Raw genomic sequence first — 24,286 nt, 5'->3', positions numbered from 1 at the left:
ACATTGACTGATTAAATACAATAAGTGCACTGTGCATGTCCAATACACACAGCTGCCAATTGTCAATGGACAGTTTTACACAGAACGCAATGCTGCATTTTAAAAACAGTACACGGGGGTGTGCATGCTTCACAGCATGTCAGCCTTGAGAGACTGAAGGCATCATTCATTTCCAAAACTGCTGATACCTAGCTTACACGCAGTGGTGCTCTCTTCCACCCTCAAAGTTACCATTTGTACCTGGCTTAAAAACATTTAGAAGGGCAGCTGTGATACTTAAAATGTACAAAATAAAACCAACTCACACCCATACACGTTCAAACAGTAAGGATGCCAAACATCTTTTGTTGTCGAACGAGGAAGTAATCGGACGATGACACATTGCTCAACGTCAAGACCCACTCCTGAATGTTAAAGCTGCTGAGGGGTTTCAGAGTGGATTGTACAAACGACTAGGGGAGCAGGCATTGAAGCGAGGAAGCAAGGGTATGCATACTTCAGTTTAGAAATCAGTCACTTTACATTTCTTGTTCCTTCTGTTCCACCATTGTTATATTTGGGAAGACTCGAAGGGAGGCGGGGCCAACTCACTCAAGCTGCTAACATTCAGCATCTATAACCAGAAGGTTCTCAAAATGTTTGAACCTGAAGGATCCAATGACGCTCGTTCAGCATAATCCTCCAAACCCATGACCACTTCCACTGAGAAGATACATGGGAACACCACCCCTTGAAAGTTCGCCACCAAGCCTCTCGCCATCCAGAGTAAGAAACGTATCGCTGTTCCTAAATCCTGGAACTGCCTCCTTAATCATATTGTGGGTCTACCTACAGCATGTGGACAGCAGTGGTTCAAGAAGGCAGCCACAGGTGCCACCTTAAGGGCAACTGAGGATGGGCAGTAAATGCTGGCCCAGTCAGCAATACCCACATCCTCTGAATGAATAAAAACAAAACACAACAACAAAAGGAACAGCTGCTCCCAGGCAGACAGCAAACTGCTCCTGTGAATTGGAATCAACACTCTGAATGGGCATGGGTCCTGCTCCTGATTACTACCCAGTGACAACCTACCCTACCTCTACCAGACTGCGTATGCGATTCCTGTGTGAATCAATGATATCCCTCATCCTCAAATAACCTTACCATCACTACCTGGACAGCTCACCAGGACTCCAAAAGATCAGAGAAAGACAAAAAGAAAAAAGTGATTTGTTCGAAACTAAAACTCTTCTTGAGTAAAGGCAGAATAAAACACACGGTCAGTCAGCTTTGGGTTGTCAATACTGAAGTGTGAGGAAGACTTTAGCCTTGAGTCTGTAGATTCAGGCCAGCAGGCCTGACAACAGGCTCCTGCCCAGTACGAGTGCCTGCTGTAACTGTGTATCTGGTTTACAGCAGCAGTTACTCCACTTTGTCCCCTGGGTTTGGCACCACTTGAAAAACCAGAAACAGCCTAACTGATGGCGTCAGTTCAAAGAAAGAGGGCTGTGCACTTCTGAAATAACTTGTACAACTTCAGGATAGCGGCAAATGACTGACTTTTAAAAGTATACTCGCGACTGCAATTTAGGAACCATTACATAAGATTAGCAAACAGCAAGATCCCACAAACAGCAAAATATAAACTGAAAGAACTGCAGATGCTCCAAATTAGTTAACAGGAAGGGTCGTCGACCCGAAACGTTAACTCTGATTTTTCCTTCACAGATGCTGCCAGACTTGCTGAGCTTTCCCAGCAACTTCTGTTTTTGTCCCATGAACAGCAATATAGTCACAACTAAATAATGCTTTTGCATTAATGATTAAGAGATAAAGATCGGTCAGGGCACCAGGATAACCCCACTGCTTGCCTCTGGAATAAATGCCATGGCGTCTTTTACATTTACCTCCAACAGTGCTGCATTACCTCAGCAATGCAGGAGGGTGTTAGCCTTGGTTTTTATGGTCAAGCCTCTGGAGTGATCAGTCAGGCTGCAGCCTCCTGACACTCAGCGAACAGTGCATTGGCCACTGAGCAGTGGCTTATACCAATGTACAGAACTGGCTGGGAATTGACTACAGCAAAGTGAAGCGATCACTTCTTTGGTCAAGTTGAATGTTCACAGGCAGAATTCCCTGTTTCCTATTGTATCCTGCTTTCCTCAGTGATGATGTTGTTTCTTTGGAGTCAAGTTTCCAGAGTCAGGATCTTGCCAGGTGATTCCTTCTGCTGTTTCCCAAAACAAATGGACCATCAACAATGGCTTCCTTACAAATCTGCCATTATTGGTTCGGCCACCTTTGGAATACTGTGTGCAATTCTGGTCTCCCTCCTATAGGGAAGGATGTTGTGAAATCTGGAAGTGTTCAGAAAAGATTTACAAGGATATTGCCAGGATTGGAGTTATTGGAAGAGGCTGAATAGACTGGGGCTATTTTCTCTGCAGCAGAGGCTGAGGGGTGACCTTATAGAGGTTTATAAAAGCATGAGGGGTGTGGACAGGGTAAATACGCATGGTCTTTTCACAAGAGTGGGGGAGTTCAAAACTAGAGGGCATTAGTTGAAGGTGAGAGATGAAAGATTTAAAATGGGCCTTAGGGGCAACTTTTTCATGGGTGGTGTGTGTATGGAATGAGCTGCCAGAGGAAGTGGTGGAGGCTGGTACAATTTACTAGATTTAAAAGGATTCTGGATAGGTATATGAATAGGAAGGTTTAGAGGGATATGGACCAAATGCTAGCAAGTAGGGCTAGATTAATTTAGGATATCTGGTTGGCATGGACAGCTGGGCCATAGGGCCTGTTTCTGCGCTGTACATCTGTACGATTCTATAACTGATAACAGACCAGATAAGAAGTTTCTAAATCAGGGATCAGTCAATATTCATGAATAAACAGGGAAATGCTGTGATGTCTTTGAGGTCAGCAACACAATCATTTGATAAGACCAGAAAGCTGAGGATAAAACCTTGGTCAACACACTGATGTAATACTGAGGGGAGAGCTGCACTGTCCGAAGGTCAGTGCTGACAAGCAGTGCACTACAGTTGGGAAGGCAAATGCAATGTTGGCATTCATTTGGAGAGTGCAAGAATACAAGAGCAGAGATGTACTGCCAAAGCTGTTTGAGGCTCTGATCAGAGATAGCAGCAACTGCAGATGCTCGATAATCTGAGATAACAAGGTGCAGAGCTAGATGAACACAGCAGGCCAAGCAGCAGAGGAGCAGGAAGGCCAACGTTTTGGACCTAGAAATGTCAGCCTTCCTGCTCCTCTGATGCTGCTTGGCCTGCTGTGTTCATCCAGCTCTGCACCTTGTTATCTCAGAGGCTCTGGTCAGACTGCAATAATGTGAACAGTTTTGGGCACAGTACCTAAGGAGGAAGTGCTGGTGTTGGAAGGGGTTTGTAAGAATGATCACCAGGTTTGGTAGAACAGAAGCATTTGGCAACTCTGGTCTGCTCTCAGTGGAATTTAGGAGGATGAGGACATCTTACAGAAAATGTAGATAGAGTGGACATGGAGAAAATGTTTTTACTAACATAAGAGACTAGAAACCAAGGGCACAGCCTCGGAGGGCAGGGGTGATCCTTTAGAGCTGTGATAAGAGGTTTCTTCAGCAAGAGAGTGGTTAATCTGTGGAATTTATTGCCTCGTAAGACTGTACTGTAGAGGTCAAGACAGAGATAGATAGGTTCTTGATAAGAAAGGGGATCAAATGTTATGGGAAGAACGTAGGGGTGGCACAGTGGCTCAGTGTTTAGCACAGCTGCCTCACAGCACCAGGGCCCCAGGTTTGATTCCAACTTCTGGCCACTGTCTGTGTGGAGTTTGCACATTCTCTGTGCCTGTGTGGGTTTCCTCCGGGTGCTCCGGTTTCCTCTCACAGTCCAAAGGTGTGCAGGTTAGGTGGATTGGCCATGCTAAATTGCCCATAGTGTTCAGGGGTGTGTAGGCTAGATGCATTAGCAATGGGAAATACAAAGTTACAGTGACAGGGTGGGGGGATGGGTCTGGGTGGGGTGCTCTTTGCACAGTCGGTGTAGTTGTTGGACCGATTGGCCTGTTTCCACACTTGTGGGGATTCTGTGATTATAAGGTAGGAGAATGGGATTCAGAAACACTTCAGTCATGATTGGAGCAGACTCCAGATTCAATAGCTGAATTGCCTAATTCTGCTCCTATATCTTATGGAGTACTTATATTCTCTCTTTTAGAGGCCTTTGTTGAGACCTTACCTGCTCCAGAACAATTCTGGGGATAGAATGGATGAACAGAAAAAAGAGAAATGCTGTGATAATTGGGGGAGCCCTGACTTCCTCTGAAAAAAGGACTGTGCAGGTTAATCCACACCTCACCTCTGCCTTCTCAGGACTGCACTAGCAAGTCAGCAGAGATTGTGGGCCAAAAGACCAAAGACGGAGCAGTTATATTACTGGTAAAGTTCCATCGCTCTCCCAGTGAAATAACCTATCACCAGCACTGGAAAGAAAAATTCAGTGGATTCAGCATGTTTTCAATGTGAATATGTGAATTACAAATGTGAGAAGCAGAGCACATGGATTATACTCATCTGTGAAAACAGCAACCCTTTTCCCTATGTTTCAATTTCTGATTCTTTTTGAAACTATTTTATAAGCTCCCAAAATATAGTGCATAAAAAAATAAACCTTCTTTCTACCACATCATTGCAGACTTTAGAGTACAAGCTAGAATATTAACCTCTTTTAAAAAACTTTTTTTTAATATAGGAATCAAAAATACATCTTCACTTATCAGCAACTGGATTAAAGTGTAAATATACAAAAACAAGGACAGGGAAGGCAAGGGGAAGGGGGAGAAAAGTAGGGACAACACAAAACAGAAATTAAAATAATAAAACTGCCTCTCTTCACTCAGGGAGAAAAAAGTGATAGTGGTTTCAAAATTTTCCTCCAACAGAACTTGTTATTAGGGCAATAGAGTCTAACTGCTCTCTGTCGCTAAAAGTAGGAGAATCAAGATTAGAAAATTGCGGTCTGCAATCTGATCTTGTCCATAATCAATGATATTGGGACTTAACAGGAGAAGGATCCCCATGATACACTTCCCTGTGGTTGAACCCAGGCTGCTCTCTACTTGCAATAACAGTTTATCAGGCTAGAAATGCAAACTGGATAAAATGAAATATTTAAAGATACAGTTTCACTCTCTCATCTTGTGTCCTCTCCTGGAGCAGAAAGCTGTTTTTGAACAAGAAGTTCAGCACTCGGAGCGTGATTGGGTGGAGGAAAATAGGGAGAGGGCTCTCCTGGAGTTAGGACACAGGTGGATCCTTTGTGTGTGACAGGTTGCTGCTTGATAGGAGGGACAGTGGGTCATCATCTGTGGGATCCAGGGTTAGGTTGTCTTCAGGCTGGAAGTACGGAGAATCTCCAAGCTCAAATAAGACCGGGAGGTCCCCTGTGTCACTGGTTTTGCTGTCTACCATTAGTAGAGGTGGGGCATTGTACTGGACGACTTGTTTTCCTAAACAAGAGAGAAGGAGAGACACAAATTATTTGATTGCGCAGTGTGAACAGAACGGATTGCATAATCACAGTGACATAGACAGGTCACAGTCCACAGTTACAAAGGTTTACTTCCCAATCAGACTCACAGTGGATCTAGGCCCGAAACGTCAGCTTTTGTGCTCCTGAGATGCTGCTTGGCCTGTTGTGTTCATCCAGCCTCACATTTTATTATCTTGGAATTCTCCAGCATCTGCAGTTCCCATTATCTCTCACAGTGGAATGGTTTGTTTTTAAAGCATATCTTCACACACGCTTATTTCTCCTTCAGGGATAAGCGGGATAGATTCTCTCAGTATTCGGATTATTTGCCCACTCAACAAAGTTATAAACAGTTCACTGTTGCTAACAAGCCCTGGTGTTGGACATGAACCCAGGGCTACTGGCCCAGAGGTAGGGACATTGTGTCAAAAATCAGTGCATCTGGACTATGGGCAGGGTCGTCATTCTGCAAACAAGTACATCAGGATTCCAATGCTCAGCTCCTGCCAGAGTGCTGATGGGTTTTGCACTAGCTTGGACTAGTGATCCAGAGAGACAAGTTTAAATTCTACAAAGGGAACGGGTGGATATGAAATACAACTGACGCATATGTAATAAAAAGCTAGTAGCATAAGAAATGTGAACTGCAGGAGAATATCCAGCCCATCATGTTTGCTTTCAATGAGATCATGGTTGATCTTCTACGCCAACACCATTTTCCTGCACTATTCCCATCTCCCTTGGGATGAATGCATCAAGGACAAGCGGGCACAGATTTACAAGAGGTCCGTGAAAGGAATAAATGTGACGCAAGACAAAACTTTTTCATACACCAAATGGTGCAGATATGGAATACGCCACCTGGAAATGAGGTAAAGATGGGATCAATCAAGGCAGTCCAGAGGACAATATTTAAACTCAAATAATGTGCAGAATTACAAGAAACGGGCTGCAGAGTGGCACTAAGTCATGAAGCTTGTTTAGAGAGCTAGTCTGAGCCTGTTGGGGTGAGTGACCTTCTTACGCACAATAATGTTTCTGTAATAACATTAATACATAGAAATCTACCCATCTCAGTCTTGAACATGCCCAACAGCTGAGGCTCGAAAGCCCGCTTGGGAAGAATTCTAAAGATTCCCCACCAAGTGAAGAAACTCAAAAGAACAAAAGAGAAGTACAGCACAAGAACAGGCCCTTTGGCCCTCCGGCCCTCCAAGCCTTGCTGATTATCATGCCCAAATGAAACTTAAAAAAAAAACAAATCTTCTGCCCTTATTCAGTCAGTATCCCTCTATTCCCACCCTATTCATGTAATCATCAAGATGCTTTTTAACCTTTCCTCAGAGCCAATGCCCTCAAGACCAGACAACATCCTGGTGAACTTTCTCTGCACCCTTTTCCAAAGCTTCCATGTCCTTCTGGTAATGTGGCAACCAAAACTACACACAATACTCCAAATGCGACCCAACAAGGGTTTGATAAAGCTGCAAGATGGTATACCAGCTGTTGCTCTCAATGCTCTGGGCAACGAAGGCAAGCATGCCATATGCCTTCATAATCACTACAGCCACCCATGTCGCCACTTAAGGAACTGTGGACCTGTACGCCCAGATCCAGTTGCATGTTAACGTTACGATTCACACCTAAAATTTTGATCCTCCAAAATGCATCACCTCGCATTTGTCTGGAATAAACTCCATTCGCCATTTCTGTGCACAAGTCGCCAACTAAATTGTGTTGTATCCTTTCACAATCATCAGCAACTCCACCAATCTTAGTGTCATTTGCAAACTCACTAATCAGACCACCCATATTTTCCTCCAGGTCATTTATACATAATGCATGCAACACCGGATTTAAGGCAGATCCCTGTGGAACACCACTAGTTACTGGTCTCCATTCCGAAAAACAACCTTCCACCACTACCCTCTGTCTTCTATAATCAAGTCAGTTTTGCATCAATGTAGCCAGCCCACCCCAAATCCCATGTGATTTTAGTTTTTGTACCAATGTGCCATGTAAGACTTTATCAAATGCCCTAAAGTCCATATAGACTACATGCACAACCCTTTCCTCAATTATCATCCTTACCTCTTTAAAAAATTCAACTAGCTTGGTGAGACATGACCTTTCCCGTACAAAGCCATGCTGTCTGTCACAAAGTAGTCTGTTTTCTTCCACATGTGCACACATCCTGTGCCTGAATATTTTCTCCAAGAGCTCGCCCAAAACAGACATCAGGTTCACCCACCCTATAATTTCCTGGATTATCCCTGTTTCCCTCCATTGTCCTTAAGGGCTTACTCTTTCCCTTGCTCCTCTTTCTCCTGACATATACGGAAAAAGGCTTGGGATTCTTTTACTCTGTTGCTAAAGACATTTCATAGCCCCTTTTAGCCTTCCTAATTCTGTGTATAAGTTCCTTCCTAATTTCTCCGTACTCCTCCAGGGTTTTGTCAAATTGTAGCTGCCCAAACTGACTGTTTACTGACTTTTTCCTTTTGACTAACCTTACAATTTCCCTTGGTCATCCATGGTTCCCGAATCCTGCCATTCTTATCCAGTTGTTTTGCAGGGGCATAAGACCATTAGACATAGGAGTGGAAGTAAGACCATTCAGCCCATCAAGTCCACTCCGCCATTTAAATCATGGCTGATGGGCATTTCAACTCCACTTCCCTGCACTCTCCCCGTAGCCCTTGATTCCTTCTGAGATCAAGAATTTGTCAATCTCTGCCTTGAAGGTATCTAACGTCCCGGCCTCCACTGCACTCCGTGGCAATGAATTCCACAAGCCCAACACTCTCTGGCTGAAGAAATGTCATCTCAGTTCTGTTTTAAATTTACCCCCTCTAATTTTAAGGCTGTGCCCACGGGTCCTAGTCTCCCCGCCTAACAGAAACAACTTCCTGGCGTCCACCCCTTCTAAGCCATACATTATCGTGTAAGTTTCTATTAGATCTCTCCTCAACCTTCTAAACTCTAATGAGTATAATCCCAGGATCTTTAGCCGCTCATCATACGTTAAACCTACCATTCCAGGGATCATCCGAATGAATCTCCGCTGGACACGCTCCAGGGTTAGTGTGTCCTTCCTGAGGTGTGGGGCCTAATGTCCTGCATTTTAGTCAACTGGTCTTTAGAAGCCTCCCACATGCCAGACATACATTGGACTTCAAATTACTGCTCCCAATCCACATTCCCCACTTCCTCAGTAAATTGGATGCAACTGGCCCTTTGCCCAAATAGTCACCCTCACCTGAGGGCCACTCTTGTCCATGTCCATGACTACTTGAAATCTTATGCAGTTACGGTCACAGAGCCCAAAATGCTCTCCTACTGAAACATGGATAACCTGTCCTGGCTCATTCCCTGCTGACAAGTCTAGCATAGCCTCCTCTCTGGTTGGATTGTCAACATAATGTCTCAAAAAGCTCTCCTGGGCACATCTAACACACTGCTCACCAACGAGCCCCTGGCCCTAAGGGAGTCCCAATCAATACGTGGAAAGTTGAAGTCACCCACCACAACTATCCTGTTCTTCTCACGCCTTTCAAGCATCTGATTGTATATCTGCTCCTGTCTCCTGTGGGCCATTGGCAGGTCTGTAGAAAACTCCCAACATTGAGATTTCATCTTTCCCGTTCTTGAGCTTCCCCCATAATGCCTCACTGCAATATTCCTCCGATGTATCCTCCCTCAACACAGCTGTGACGTGATCCCTAATCAGCAGTGCAATTCCCCCATTCCTTCTGTTTCCCTTTCTGTCCTATCCGAAACGGCGATATCCTGGAATGTTAAGCTGCCGGCCCTGTCCCTCCTCTAACCGTATCCATAATGGGAATAAGATCATAATTCCATATTCCATGCAGTAATCCAGTTCACCTGCCCTATCTGCTGTAATTCTTGCATTGAAGTAAATGCATTCCAGTCCTCCAGTTCCTGAGTTCAGTGATTTCCCTCTGCCTGCTCTTACTCTATGCTGTGCACATCTCAGTCTCTCTTTTGTCCCCAGTCCCCAACACTTGCTGGTCTGTTGGCCTAGTTCCCACATTAGTTTTAAACCCTCATGAAGAGCTCTAGCAAATTTCCAACCAGATATTAGAGCCCCTCCAGTTCCATGTCAACCTGTTCTTGCTGTATAGGACCCATCTTCCCCCACAAGCCATCCCAATCCTCCATATATCTGAAGCCCTCCCTCCTATACAAGGTCTGTAGCCATGAGTTCAACTGTACTCTGTCTCTGTTCCTAGGCTCACCAGCCTGTGAGGCAGGTAGTAATCCTGAAATTACTACCCTGGTAGTCCTGCTTTTTAGCTCCCTACATAACTCCCCGAATTGTCCTTGCAGGACTTCTTTCCCCTGCACTAATTCCTCCTAATCTCAATTGTAAATGGCCTGTCTTTACACTAAGACTTGCCTGCTGGCTCTCTCAGTTGAATGTGCAAAGCCATGAGATGCATACATCCTGCATCTAGCCTGTACAGATTTGGATCTTTGAATGAGATCACTTCTCATTTTTCTAAGTGCCAGAGAATATAGACCCAGTCTATTGAACTTTTCCTCATAGAACAATTCTTCCATTAATTTGGTGATTCCTCAATATCGTCCTTCCATTATCTTTCAATAGTTGCATGGAAGAAAAGGACTTGTGCACTGGTGAAAAATAGACATTTTTGTGAGGCTTTTCACCTTCTACGTATCAGGACAATTCATGAGAATACTAATTCAAGGGCAAAGCCAATATTTATACGACATGAAAGGAAAATTCTAATTGTTTAGTAAGTGAACTGTGATTCAGAAAGATGTTGCCATGGAAAATACAACCATTCACGTTGATTAACAGTTAACTGCCAGGCTTGGTTTACATTTTAAACCAGGCAGTTGGACTCTGATTGGCCAAGGCATTGCCCTGAGAAAGGAACCAGTGAATGGCTGTCACTTACTGTGTCAAGTTGAAACTGGTGCAGTGTATGTACATGTTCTTTTTATCTGTAATGAACAGGTTCCTCATTTATCCATATCATGGCTGACATTCTACAGGAGTTACCCTTCCCTCAGTATCCACGAATCGATCAGTGTCAGACCAGAATCAACCAAACAACTGGGCTGCCATGAACCTCCGGGGTAGCAATTTTCCAAAGGTTCACAACTATGAGTAAGGGAATTCTCTCAGCTCAGTCCTAAATGGTTGTGTCCTTCTTCTGAGTATGTTATCTCAGATCTAAATTCCCCAACCAAGGGTAACACTTTGCAATGATCTATCTTGTCGAGATCCTTAATCTTCTATGTTTCATTAAAATAACCTCCCTATCAGCTCCCGACTCATTCTATTTGCTTACATTTATGCCAACCCAATAATCTTTTTGGAAGGTAGGAAGAAGGATTAAAAGGACACGTTTAAAGAAGTAAATTGAGAACATAACTGAAAGCCAACACACTTCCCTTACAGTCAGGCATTTGTAGAGTACAGCAACACAGTAAACTGATTTATATCTCTATTGCTCTGAATAAAACTAGAATTTGGCAAGATTAGGAATACAAAATTTCTGACTAAATCTGCAATATTTGAACATAAATAGAGGTCCCACTGTGAACCTAGTAAATGTTAATGCCACAAGTAATTCACTTTCAAAACAGATTCCTGTATTACTGTGCTTTATAGGATACTACTGTGTGCTACATTTGCCTCTGTCAAGACCTGAAAAGTATTTCAGCGGCTGTGAAGTTCTTTGATTCCAAAGGGATGAGAAAGAAGTCAGGTAAATACAAGATATTTTAACTCAGAGTGGGCAGCATTTGGGGAAATTCCCTTGGTCTGGGTTTAAGAAGATTTTGCAAACTCTCTTTAAATTACCTGCCTCCAAAGTGCTTGTATCTGTCTCTGAACCTTTTTGATCCTGACAGCCCATCATATCTTGCATCTGCAAAGTTAATTAGCAGAGAGAGGTAAAAAGAAATTAGTAATTTGGGAAGATTGATAAAACACTTGCTTTTGTCAAATGCTTACTTCAGAGTAATGCTCATAACAGAGCCTCCCAAAACAGAGGAATCAGGAACCTTGCTTGTTGTAGGTTAATGCTGAACAAGAGTTAAGTGTGACAACAGACATCACTGTATCTCTCCCCAGATACTGCTAAATCTATTTAAAACCAAAACACACTTTCCTTTCATTTCAAATTTTCAGGATTCATAATATTGCGCTTTAACCATATTGTTTTCTCTGATGGGAAAGATCCCAGAGTACTGAACTGCAGCTTTCACATGGATTGTAATGTGAAAGTCTGATTCATTTGAGATCATTTCACTAAATATAACATTTCACAGGAACAGAAGTAGAATAATGAACAAGGATTACTCCACTTACTTCTGCTAGGTTCCCCTCCACATCTGGCAAGTTCAGGTCAATGGCAGACAGCGAGGGATTAAACAGCTGCAGAAGAAAGAAAACAAAGCTAGTTTCCAAACTTCTAACTAAAGACAGGAAAACTGTTCCCTCTGTTGACCAAATGGATAAAAGATACCATGTGATATGCACAGAAATACACAGCCGGTCTGCAACCAGGAAGATCAGGGGCTTCAATTCCACCTCAAAACTAACTCAGTTGTTCCTGTAGGAAAGTCTATTCAAGTAACACCATCCCAGATTTTTCTTTACATCGACTCACGTTTTGTCATTTCTTGATGAGTGTGCACAGAAATAATTTTAATTTAGAAGGAGCAGCCACTGACTTTCTCTGATTTAATGACTATGGACATTTCATGCGAAATGTTCCCGACAAAGGTTGGGTGGGGGCGGCGGCGGGTGTGTGAAACAACTTAGTTGTCTTCACGAAGCTAAGTGTCATGCTGTAAATCTGCATTCACGTATCAGCCAGATTGGCCAGTTTCCTTTCTTAAAAAGGACATTAACAAACCAGATGGATTTTTACAACAGGCTGGTAGTTTAATGGTCTTCATTACATATACCAGGCTTTTATTCCATATTTATGTAATTATATTCAAATTTCAGTCCAGCAGGTGGGAGGATTAAATTCCCAGTTCACTACCAAAGCAAACTCACATCTAAGAGCGTGCTGGATTCCATATTGAAAGACTGTCCTGACAGTAAGTTCTGTAGGTTATCCAAACTCGAATCAATTCTATCCAAGTGATTGTAGATATCATTTCTGCAGAATGAAAGAAAATGAAAATAATACTTTAAAACAGCATAAATTAAAGTGAGACATTTCCTGCATATCACCTTTTTAAAAGAACTCCAGGCGGGCGGGGGGGGGGGGGAAATCAAACTATAACATAGGAGTCTTCTTATTTTTGTTTTTTCAAAAGTGGAGACTGAAATGACAGACAGCTGTTTTACAAACTAGTGTTTTAAAGAGTGGCAGCAGTTTTGAAAGCAAGTAACATGATCCCCATGGCAGGCATTGTAAACAACTGTTTGAACAAGCAGTAAGTGAAGTTCATTTAGCAGAGGGTTTGGAGCCAATGGTGTGTAATGATGCAGCTCTTGCTGAAAAAACTAAGCTGATTGATAACTGTCACTTGGCCCACAAACCAATAACACAGACCTTTCATTTGCCAACTTCTGAGAGATTCGTTCTGGAGTGGCCGAGCAACTTGGAGCTGGAAACAAGTTTACAGAGTCACAGAGAGAGGAAAAGTAGTATGTAGATCTTCTCCCAGCTCAGAAGCTCTGTTCTCTGCAAAGTCTCAGTTTAAACCTGAAGAAGACTGGTTAGCTTTCCTGCAGCAGGTGCTGGAAGCTGTAACTTTTAAATTAATAAATCAGATGCATTTTCCAAATGAATTAGTTACTTCTTACAAACCAGTGGAAGCATCCAGAGAAAGACAGCTGAACCAAGGATCTGGCCAACTGCAAAGGATCACCCTAATATTGGAATCAGGGAAAAAAGAACTAACTCTCCAGCTTTTCTATGTTCTCCAATAATCTATTTTTCCTAAATAAAAACCTGAAGAACTCTGGATAACTCTGTTTCTCGCTACACAGGTACTGCCAGACCTGCTGAGCGTCTCTATCAATTTCTATGTTCGTTTAAATCTGTTTAGCTGCAGCTAGAGTCTAATTATTTGTAATAATAATTCTTGGTTTGTACTGAAATCTGGCCATTGGTTTTGATCGACCCTCGTCTGTGAAAGTCAGGTAAATTGAGGCACTGTGCATACTATAGAAACAAAACCTAATACTTAAGACTCCGGGAATAGGGATGCTCAATTTTACAGCATGGCACTCCAGGGGGTGCAACGAAAGCCAAACAATGAATTAAAAAACACAATAGCTGTACCATAAATTTTAACACCTCTTCCACTTACACATTTGAAAGTGATCAAAGGTGTGGGAGGCAGAGCTGTTCACCAGCCTCAGGCTGCACTCAACCCTCCTTTGGGGAGCAACCTGGTAAACAGCTGCGTTGTCTTTGCATTAGCATGCCTGAGAGCTGGAGCACAAGTGGATCTAGTGGAACACCACTAGATCTCTCAGCACATAACACTACTAAGTTGGTCAGTTCAAAGTGATTTAATGAATGAGTTTTCATTCAAATATCATTCTTTGAGTCAGCATCATGTCCGAAGTTGAATTCCCTCCAATTTCATCAGGAGGCCACTATTCACTCAGCTTTGGATCAGTCACCTCCTTACAAAAGCGTTTAGAGCTAGAGCTAGACCATGTCACCAGTCACTAAACAAAAACAAGAACATACGCAATCAGAGCCACTGTAAAGAAAAAAAACACACAAGGCCAGAGAAACACAGTGGGTAGAGGGAATGAGAGAAAAATAGAAGGTGAGAAAGTTAGACAGTGAGCGAGACACATAGCAGCATGCAGAGACTGGAGAGGTGCACATTCACATGAAGACAAAAAGAAATGCATAGAGAAAGGCTCACAAAAGTAAAAGAATAAAAGAAATGCCAGTTTGACAGAGTTACGAGGGATTTACATCCACTTACACAGTAATATAGCATGGAAGCAGACCCTTCGAAGGCTCCAGCTTATCTGTGCTGACCTTATATCACAATTTGACCGACACTCATTTGCCGGCATTTGGCCGATGTCCCGCTAAACCCTTCCTATTCATATGCCCATCCAGATGCCTTTTAAATATTACAGTTATACCTGCATAGAAAAGGTTAACCCCCCAGAGGTTCCCTTTTAAGATTTTTCCGCTCTCACCAGAAACCTGTTCTCTAGTTTTGGAATACCCCACCCCAAGAAAAAGAACAGCTTAGCTATTCATCCTATCTATGCCCCTCATGATTTTATAAACCACTATAAAGGTCACCCCAGGAAAAGTGTTCCAGCCTACTCGGCCTCTCCCTATAACTCAAACCTTCCAGTCCCAGCAACATCCTCGTAAATCATTTCTGCATCCTCTCAAGTGTAACAACATCCTTCTTACAGAAAGGGTGACCAGAATTGTAGGCAATATTCTAAAAAGTCTCATTAATGTCCTGTATTGCCGTAACATTCCATTTCCTGTACTCAATGTTCTGACCGCTGGAGGCAAGTGTGCTAAATGCCTTCTTCACCACTCTGTCTACCTGCAACTCCACTTTCAAGGACTATGCACCTACAACCCTAGGTCTCTTTGTTTGGCAACACTCTCCAGGGCTTTTGCATTAAGTGAACAAATCCTGTCCTGGTTTGCCTTTACAAAATGCAACACGTCACATTTATCTAAATTAAACTGCATCTGCCACTCCTCTGCCCATTGGCCCATCTGATCAGGGTCCTGGTATACTCAGATTATTTTCTTCACTGCTCACTACACCGCTTATTTTGATGTTATCTGCAAACCTCCTAACCATACCTCCTACATGCACACCCAAATTATTTATATAAATGACAACAAGCAATAGACCAGCACCAATCCTTTGGTCACAGGCCTCCAGTCTGAAAGACAACCCTCCACCTCCACCTCCACCTCCACCACCCTATGTCTGCTACCTTTGACCCAATTTTGCATCCAACTGGCTAGCTCTCCAGGATCCTAAAGGATCTAACCTTACTAACCGGTCTAATAATGAGGAACCTTGTCAAACACTTTTCTGAAGTCCACATAAACAAATGTCTACTGCTCTGCCTTCATCGACCTTCTTGTCATCTCTTCAAAGAACCATACTAAACTATGATGGATCTGGATAGGATGTTTTATAGAATCCCTACAGTGTGGAAACAGGCCCTTTGGCCTAACAAGTCCACACCGAACCTCAAAGCATCCGACCCAGACCCACCCAATCTACACATTTCTATGGTACATCTATAAAAATTGCCAATCTGACATGCCAAATTTCCTTAGCCTCCTGAGGAAGCAGAGGCATTGGTATGCTTTCTTGACGTAATGTCGACACGGATGGACCCAGACAGATTGTTGGCAATGTTTAGTCCTAGGAACTTGGAACTCTTGACCACATCTACCTCAGCACCATTGATATGGTGGTCCGCTTCCCGAAGTCGATGACCAGCTCCTTTGTTTTGCTGATGTTGAGGGAGAGATTGTTGTCTTTGCACCATGTCACCAAGGTGTCTATCTCTTTGCCGTACTCTGTCTCATCGTTGTTTAAGACTGGACCCAGTACGTGGGTGTCACAGCAAACTTGTAAATAGAGTTAGAACAGAATTTGGCCAGAGTCATGTATAAGGAGAGTAGGAGCTGAGTAAGCAGCCTTGCAGGACGCCGGTTTTGAGGATTATTGCAGAGGTGATGTTGAAGCCTATCCTTACTGATTGCAGTCAGTGGGTCAGGAAGTCAAGGATTCAGTTACAAAGAGGGGAAGAGTCCTATGTCCCGGAGTTTGAAGATTAGTTTGCATTTTTGCATTCTACAGCTTTGATGAAGGGCAAATTTGGAAGCATTCCGTCCATTTAATGGATACTATTTGTTTCTGCCACTTTCTAATTGTGAAGCATTGCAACCCGGCAATTTTGGCAGAGATCTCTTGGTAGTACCTTAACAATTTTGGTATTTTGACACAACATTGAGCTGTTTGTCCCATAAATGCCTACATCAATTAGATGTTAGAAATCTTTGTTGGACTTAGGGCTTTATTTGGGCCACATTTTAGGATCTATTCAGAGAAAACTCTCAAAAAGCAATGTGAACTTCCAATTAATGATTGCCAGGATGATGCTCCAATATTTTATGGTTTAAGATGTCTACTGTGTGAAGTGACTAAAGTCTAAGTAATTAAACACTGCTGATGTGTAAGTTGCCAACAATAAATTAGAGAAACCAACACCGTTTTGTTTTAAACTGCAACAACACTCAACAAATACACTGAACACTGTCCTTTAAGTGGACATTCAATGCCCCTAGAATCAGTCCAAAATGATTCTTAACTTTGAGGTTTTTTCCCCCCATAATCTACCTCATAACACCTAGCTGGAGAACTGTGCTTTTTAGCAAGTGTATCACTGGAGATCTTCCTTCTGATGTGAGATAGATAAATCTTTGAACCTCACTTTAATCCGTTTGGATTAAAAAAAAATTCAAGCTCTAGCTTCCACCCACATTTTGGCAAGTTGAACCATACAGCCTTTAGACTTCCCTGCAGTTTTGTCACGTTAGCACAATTTTAAGGCTGAGTCCTGACGGGATCAACAATGAAAAAGGCTGGTTAGACAAAATTTTAAGGAATCAAGGGATATGGAATAAGGCAGAAAAACGGAGTTGATGATTATCGGAATACCTATGATCTCACTGAATGGCACAGCAGATCCCAAATGGGCTGAATGGTCTACTTCCGCTCCTACGTTTGTACAATAATTAGGAACAGATTTCAGACGGAATGGACCAATTAGCATTTATTCAATCTGGTCTTGCCTGAACTAAAAACAAAAGGGCAAATATTTATTTCAGCTTCAAATGGTTAGTAAACTTGTGATAAACATCTAAAACATTGTTCGCTGGAATGGTTGTTAGTGTGTAACTGAACCATGGAGAACAGGGAGCCCAGTGTCTGATACAAACTCAAAAAATTCCAAGCAAGGCAGCAATAAGGGTTGTACCAGTTTCTCTTTGGCCTTGGTTGGGTGCTGATAGGAATAAAAGTGATGATGCTGGGGGTTTAAGGGGGTATTTTGGCCTATTTTGTTTAAAAGAGAGATTGAATGTGAGATGTACAGCTGTCTTTACGAAAATAAACAGCTTGAGAGGCCTTGGGTCTTTTAAGTTGGTTGGAAAAATGGAAGCAGTCTGGATGGGTATGGCCAGCTCTCTCAGACCAGGTTTTCCAGGTTTGTTGTAGTTTTTAGGTTTAGTTTTAAGCAGTTGCTGCTGTGGGCTTGAAGAAGTAGAGCTATCCTTTCCTTCTCTCAGTCATAGCTGGAAGCTGAGGTTTCTCTCTGCTGTTGGGTTACCGACGAGGCAACACTATTCTTCTGTATTTTCCACTTTGCCAAAGGGTGTGTTTATGGAATGTTACAACATTAGAACAGTTGATTAGTCATAGTTACTGTATCTATTGTTAAGTTTTCCAATAGAGTAAAGTTATTCTAAGTTCTGTCTGTTTGGTTGCATTTTTAATATAGTGTTTGAATAAATTGTGCTTTGCCTAATGTCAAGTAGTCACTGAATTACATCTGGAACTCAGCATGTTACATCTGCCTGTAAAATTAGGGTCTAGGATACCTCCTTAAAATATTTTGAGGGGGTCCGGCCTGGTCCATAACACTAACTACATCTGATCACCACCTATTGACTGCTAATTAAAAAAAAGGAAAGAATGGACACTGGGCAGTGCCCACAGAACTGTCCCAAGCAAGAGTGAGGGATGAAGCTGAGGAAAATCACTGGCTAATGAAGAGAAACCACAGGTGAATCAAAAGTTATGGGTACACATCAGACACCAAACCCTTGAAGCTACACTGATGAGGTAGGAAGTAGTTGACATATAATTATACTTAACATAAATGTTAAATCTGTCTCTCTCCACAAAGGTTGCTAATCCATGCACAGTTTCTCCAGCACTCTGATTTTAGCTTTCCAGTATCTGCAGTATTTGGCTTTAATTACTCTTGTCTGGTTGTGTAATTTGTTGCAATCATGTGAAATTTAACATTCTATTTGTCCTGATGAGTGCCAGACAACATGCTTTGGTAACTTGATTTCCTATTGCTAAAAGGAGATGCATCATTTCGCAAAACGACAGTTCCCATTCAAATCATCTCCCAGCAAGTGATAGGAAAGAAATAGTGCCACGGGTACTGAAAGATTTCTATTGGAAGGAATGAGGTGACAGAATGCCAGTAATAATAATTAGGGAGGGGAAGAAATGGTTGTACGTAAAAGAGAGAAGACGACAACTGCTAACAGGACACCAGGTTATAGTCCAACAGGTTTATTTGAAAACACAAGCTTTCGACGCCTTACTCCTTCAGGTGTTAGTGAGAGAGGCAGTATCAAACACAGAGTTCCAAAGTAAAAGATCAAACGGTCACACCATTGATGAGGATTATTAAACAAACCTAAGATACTGTTAAACCAGTTAGACGGTTTTAACTGATTAATATGTATATGTAAATCCCTGAATTCTTTCAAGTTACTGTCTTGAGAAAACTAAAGGTTTTATCAGGGTAAGGAAGAGGTGACACTTTAGGTCAGACAATGCATGTTAGGTGTGAGGCCTTGTTTAGAAGCTGTATGTGTTTTGATTTGGAGTCAGACCCATATTTCTAAAGTAGGAATTTATAAAATGCCACATTGACTGACTGTCTATAAACTGTGTACTTTTTGAACAAAATAGAATGTAGGTGCAAATACAAATTCACCCCACAGATTCGTGTGTGTATGCAGGGGAGAGTGACTGTGCATGTCCAGACGCTATGACAACAGATGACAGGGTTGCTTCCTCCCCGTGGGGGAACACTTCAGCAGATCTTTGGGTAAATGCCCTCCAAGGCAGAGTTTGGGAGACACAACAACGTAGAGTCGCTAAGCAGAGGCTGATAGCCAAGTTCGGTACCCATGAGGACAGCCTCGACTGGGATTTTCGGTTCATGTCACACTTTCGGTGACCCCAACACACTATACGCTCACTCTCTCTCATTCACACACACACACACTTCACGAGAGAGGATTTGAGAGTGTGAGAGTGAGTGATAGTGTGGTGCACTTATCCATAGTGGAACATCAACCCAAGATCCTGGACAAGGCCACCCTCATGGGTACCGACCTTGGTTGTCAGCCTCTGCTCAGTGACTCTGTTGTTATGTATACTGAATTCTGCCTTGGAGGGCGTTTACCAGAAGATCAGAGGCCGAACGTTCTCGACCACCTATGGGGAAGAAACATCCCTGTCCCGCGATTTGTTGTGCGTTGTCCATTTATCTGTTGTCACAGTGTCGAGACGTACACACAAACATGAAAATCTATGGTGTGAATTTGTATTTGCAGATACATTCAAATTCAGATTTTATTCAAAAAGCACACAATTTATAGATAATCAGTGTGGCGTTTTATAAATTCCTACTTTAGAAATAAAACCAGTCTGACTCCAAACCAAATCACAAACATTCTAAACAAGGCCTCACAGCTAACATGCACTGACTTAAAATGTCACCTCTTCCTTACTCTGATAAACCCTTTAGTTCTCAGGACAGTGACGTGAAAGGAATTCAGGGATTGACATATAGATGTTAATCAATTAAAAGCTTCCAACTGATTAAAGATTTAACAACATTTTAGGTTTGTTGAGTAAATTCTCATTAGTGGTATTTTTTTCTTTATTCATTCAGAAGATGGAGGGTATCACTGGCTAGGCCAGCATTTATTGCCCATCCCTAATTGCCCAGAGGGCAGTTAAGAGTCAACCACATTGTCGTGTGTCTATAGGCCATACCAAATAAAGAGCAGTTTCCTTCCCTGAAAGGACATTAGTGAACCAGATGGGTTTTTCCTGACAATCGACAATGGATTTGAGGTTACCACTAGAGTCTTAATTCCAGGTATTAACTGAATTCAAATTCCACCATCTGCCGTGGTGGGTTTTGAACTCAGGTCCCTGGAATATTATTTGGGTCTCTGATTAACAGTCCAGCAATAATACCACGAGGCCACTGCCTCCCCTCTATAGGTGCGATCTTTTACTTATAAATTCTGTGCCTGATACTACCTCTCTCATTGAAACCTGGAGCAGGAGTGAGGCTCCGAAAGCTTGTGTTTTCAAATAAACCTGTTGTACTATAACCTGGTATCAGGTGGTTTCTGACTTTGTCCAACCCAGTCCAACACTGGCACCTCCACATCATGACACATGGTCAGTAAGCTGAATGTGTAACAATATTCATTTTAACTCCAATTCTAATCTAAAAAAATTAATCCACCTCTACGTATTGAAGCGATCAAAACTGGCTAGTTTTAAGTAGAAATTAAAAAGACTTTGGTGGGGAATGTCCTGAACTCCATAGCTGTGCACTCTGTCAGCCTAACAGCATGTACAAAAATTTATTTTGTGCAGCTCTGGCTGACCAACATTCATGTCCTTGATCAACACTGTCAAAAGCAGGGGCTCTCACTTTATGGCTACCCGTAGGAGGTCCCTGTCCATATAACTGTGAGCCCATTTGAAAAGTAAATAGCATGCTATAATTAAAAAAATCATTCTCAAGAGCTGTCAAACAACAATGATTATTAGATTGGATTAGATTTCCTACGGTGTGGAAACAGGCCCTTTGGCCCAACAAATTTACACCTCCCCTTGGTGCATGCCACCTAAAACCCACACACCCCTGAACACTACGGGCAATTTTAGCATGATTGATCCACCGAGCCTGCACATCTTTGGACTGTGGGAGGAAACTGGAGCACCTGGAGGAAACCCATGCAGACATGGCGAGAAATGTGCAAACTCCGCACAGACAGTTACCCGAGGCTGGAATCGAACCCAGGTCCGTGGTGCTGTGAGGCTGCAGTGCTAACCACTGAGCCACCGTGTCGCCCCCAAATGGATTACGTCTGACACTTAGCTTGGAACTAAAAAAAACACATCACAAAACAGGGCAGAACTCCTAGAGGTTGCTCATTTGCTCACTCAACAGATCCAGGTTGTATTTCATATTGTAATAGCCTATGGATCAAAGAGTCACTATGCTACAGCACGCAGAGGACAGTCAGAATACATTAAACACAAACAAATAATACATTTTGCAGAACATTGAATATAATTTTAAAAATCCACACAACACAGGAAAACTGCTTTTTCTCTTGATAATACATCACCGTGTCCAGTAGAAATTGGGAAATATATCTGCATTGCTCTCAAATAAGGCACTAAAACATCAGTGCACCTGCGGGGCAGAAATTTTCAACTCCATTTACACCCAGCAATGCAATCAAAACTTTTACTCACTTAGACTGCCTAAAAAGACTTTGTCAAATTGGTTACAGACCTGTCACTTGTGCAGGAACGGGATGTTGAGTTGAGGGAGTTCACAGGTTTGAATGCTATTCATCCCCCCTCCACCTCTTTCCTCCGTTATGGGCAAATAAAATGAGTGATCAAGCACAAGGAAAATACTTGCTCCCAGACCTGCTCTGGGTGGAGTATTTATACTAAGACACGTTGTGCATATCAGGGAGACAGCAGTGTAATAGAAATGCTAACCCTATCAGTGGTCTGGGGTGAGTAGAGGAGGAAAGACTGGAGATAACACAATTGACCTCTGACATCTGCTGGGCTTGAATCAAACTGAAAAATAGAAACAGAAGATCATGCTAGCCACTGCTAGAGACAGCAGCACAGATTTCCCAAATCTGACTTTTTAAAAAAATACCACATCCAAACACTAACTTTACTACAGTAATTCAAGCTTGAAGTAAAAAAAAATGCACATTAAGTATTTAAAGGTGGCTTGAGAGTTAATGCAGAAAGTCCAGGTATTAGAGTCTTTGGGTTGCTTAGACGCTGACCAGAGGTCTTTTGGGGCCACATGCAAAATTCAAATCCTATCCCATTAATTTTTACACACCTTTGTTGCGGAGTGAGGGAGTCCCTACTCAATGAGGCAGCAATACTCAGGAAAACCATTGCCAAGACTCCACAGGAAAACCAGCAAGATGAAATAAAAGTGTAACAGGTACACAGGTGGCAAAGCAGGTGGAGAAGGTAGTCAACAAGGCAACATGTTTGCCTTCATCAGCTGGGGCACTGAGTTTAAAACTGGCAGGTAATGTTGCAGCTTTATAGAACCGTAGTTAGGCCGCATTTGGAATATTGTGTTCAATTCTGGTCGCCACACTACCAGAAGGATATGGTGGCTTTGGAGAGGGTACAGAAAATATTTACCAGGATGTTACCTGACATGGAGAGCATTAGCTATGTGGAGAGGTTGGAAAAACTTGGGTTGTTCTCAGTGGAATGACCGAGGTTGAGGGGTGACCCGATAGAGATCTACAAGATTATGAAGGGCATGACAGAGTGAACAGTCAGAAGTTTTTTCCCCAGGTGGAAGCCAGTTATTAGGGGGCATAGGTTTAAGGTGCTAGGGCAAGATTTAAAGGTACATATGAGGCAAGTTTTTTTGGTTTACACCGAGTGTGGTGTATGTGGAACTCAACGTCAGTGGAGCTAATGAAAGCAGATACGATAATGACTTTGAAAGGGCATCCTGACAACTACATGAATGGGATGGGAATAGAGGGATACAATCCCTGGAAGGGTACAGGGAGTTCAGTTGTGATGGGCAGCATGTCGCCGCAGGTTTGGAGGGCCAAAGGGCCAGTTCCTGTACTGTAATTTTCTTTGTTCTTTGTAACAGGACACAGTTGCTTCGGCTTCTAACGTTGGTCAACTAGGACATGTGGACTGAAAACTCAAAGGGTATTGCAGGTTTTGGACTTATTTGTGGCCGGCAAAAACAAAATGAGGAAGCAATGTGACTGACAAATATAACCTGTTGTATCTGTGAGCAATTACAAGCAGCGCACTTATTCAATTTAAACAGGGGTGCTGTCAACTAACAGTTCTGCTCTTGTAGTTCAGTGAACAGATTGGAATGCAAAAACAAATAAACGAGCATGGATTTATAAACAAACTAAGGGAGAAATTTGGGGACATGACAGCCAGAGTCAAAGCACAACACAGCCATGAAAGTTCCACAAATCAAGAGCATAGTGTAGTGATTACGAGGTGAGCCAAGTGGATATCACTGGTTCCCTGGTTGGGGCTGTTAACCTGGTATAATCAGCGAGCCCTAGCTGACAGATATAAACAGGAGTCTCAGACACACCCTCTTTACTCCAAGAGCTGGCTGTGAGGAAGCCAGACTGGTGCCAAAGACGATGCACATGTAAGTGAAGGGTAACTTGGTGACAGGATACGGGCCTGTGGATGTATTTCAAACCGTGGCTGTAGACCCCAGAGGGGTCACAAGCAGAATTTCTGATTTTGAGACTACAAGGTTATAACGAGTCTCCAACTGAGCATCTCTTGGAATCCTTGCATTTTTACATTAGCTGGTGCAGCTTAACTGGTCTTTCTTTGAGGGTGAATTCCTGTCCTGTAAAATCCAGGCAAAGGTGCTTTTATATAAAAATAACTCTTCAGTCAAAGCAGCTCCCCTACATCGGGGATGGTGATGGCCTAGTGGTATTACCACTAGAGACCCAGGTAACATCCTGGTGACTCGAGATCAAATCCTGTCATGGCAGATTGTGAAATTTCAGTTCAATTTAAAAAAAAAGCTGGATGACCATTAATGATCGTCAGGAAAAACCCATCCAAGATTACCCTTTAGGAAGGGAAACTGCCATCCTTGC

The 24,286-nt window shown here is 42.6% G+C and overlaps 1 protein-coding gene across 7 annotated transcripts in view; it reads right to left on the bottom strand.

The window, feature by feature from the left end:
* Positions 1-3,239: 3,239 nt before the first annotated feature.
* Positions 3,240-24,286, bottom strand: part of hsf1 (heat shock transcription factor 1) — a 117,098-nt gene continuing 96,051 nt past the window's right edge. For 3 of the 7 annotated variants that reach the window (XM_048557822.2, XM_048557858.2, XM_059640636.1), the window contains 5 exons: positions 22,134-22,217; positions 12,577-12,682; positions 11,881-11,946; positions 11,371-11,437; positions 3,240-5,490 (listed from right to left, as the gene is read on the bottom strand). In XM_048557822.2, the coding sequence (XP_048413779.1) occupies positions 5,279-5,490; positions 11,371-11,437; positions 11,881-11,946; positions 12,577-12,682; positions 22,134-22,217 (535 nt within the window). In that variant the 3' untranslated portion in view covers positions 3,240-5,278. The remainder of the gene's footprint in view (positions 5,491-11,370; positions 11,438-11,880; positions 11,947-12,576; positions 12,683-22,133; positions 22,218-24,286) is intronic. The other 4 variants (XM_048557833.2, XM_048557849.2, XM_059640646.1 and 1 more) reach the window with 4 other exon arrangements.

Source organism: Stegostoma tigrinum, chromosome 2 (genome assembly GCF_030684315.1).
Source record: "Stegostoma tigrinum isolate sSteTig4 chromosome 2, sSteTig4.hap1, whole genome shotgun sequence".
NCBI classification, from domain to species: domain Eukaryota; kingdom Metazoa; phylum Chordata; class Chondrichthyes; order Orectolobiformes; family Stegostomatidae; genus Stegostoma; species Stegostoma tigrinum.
The sequence above is the reverse complement of the archived record's forward strand: the minus strand, read 5'-3'. Positions and strand labels throughout refer to the sequence as shown.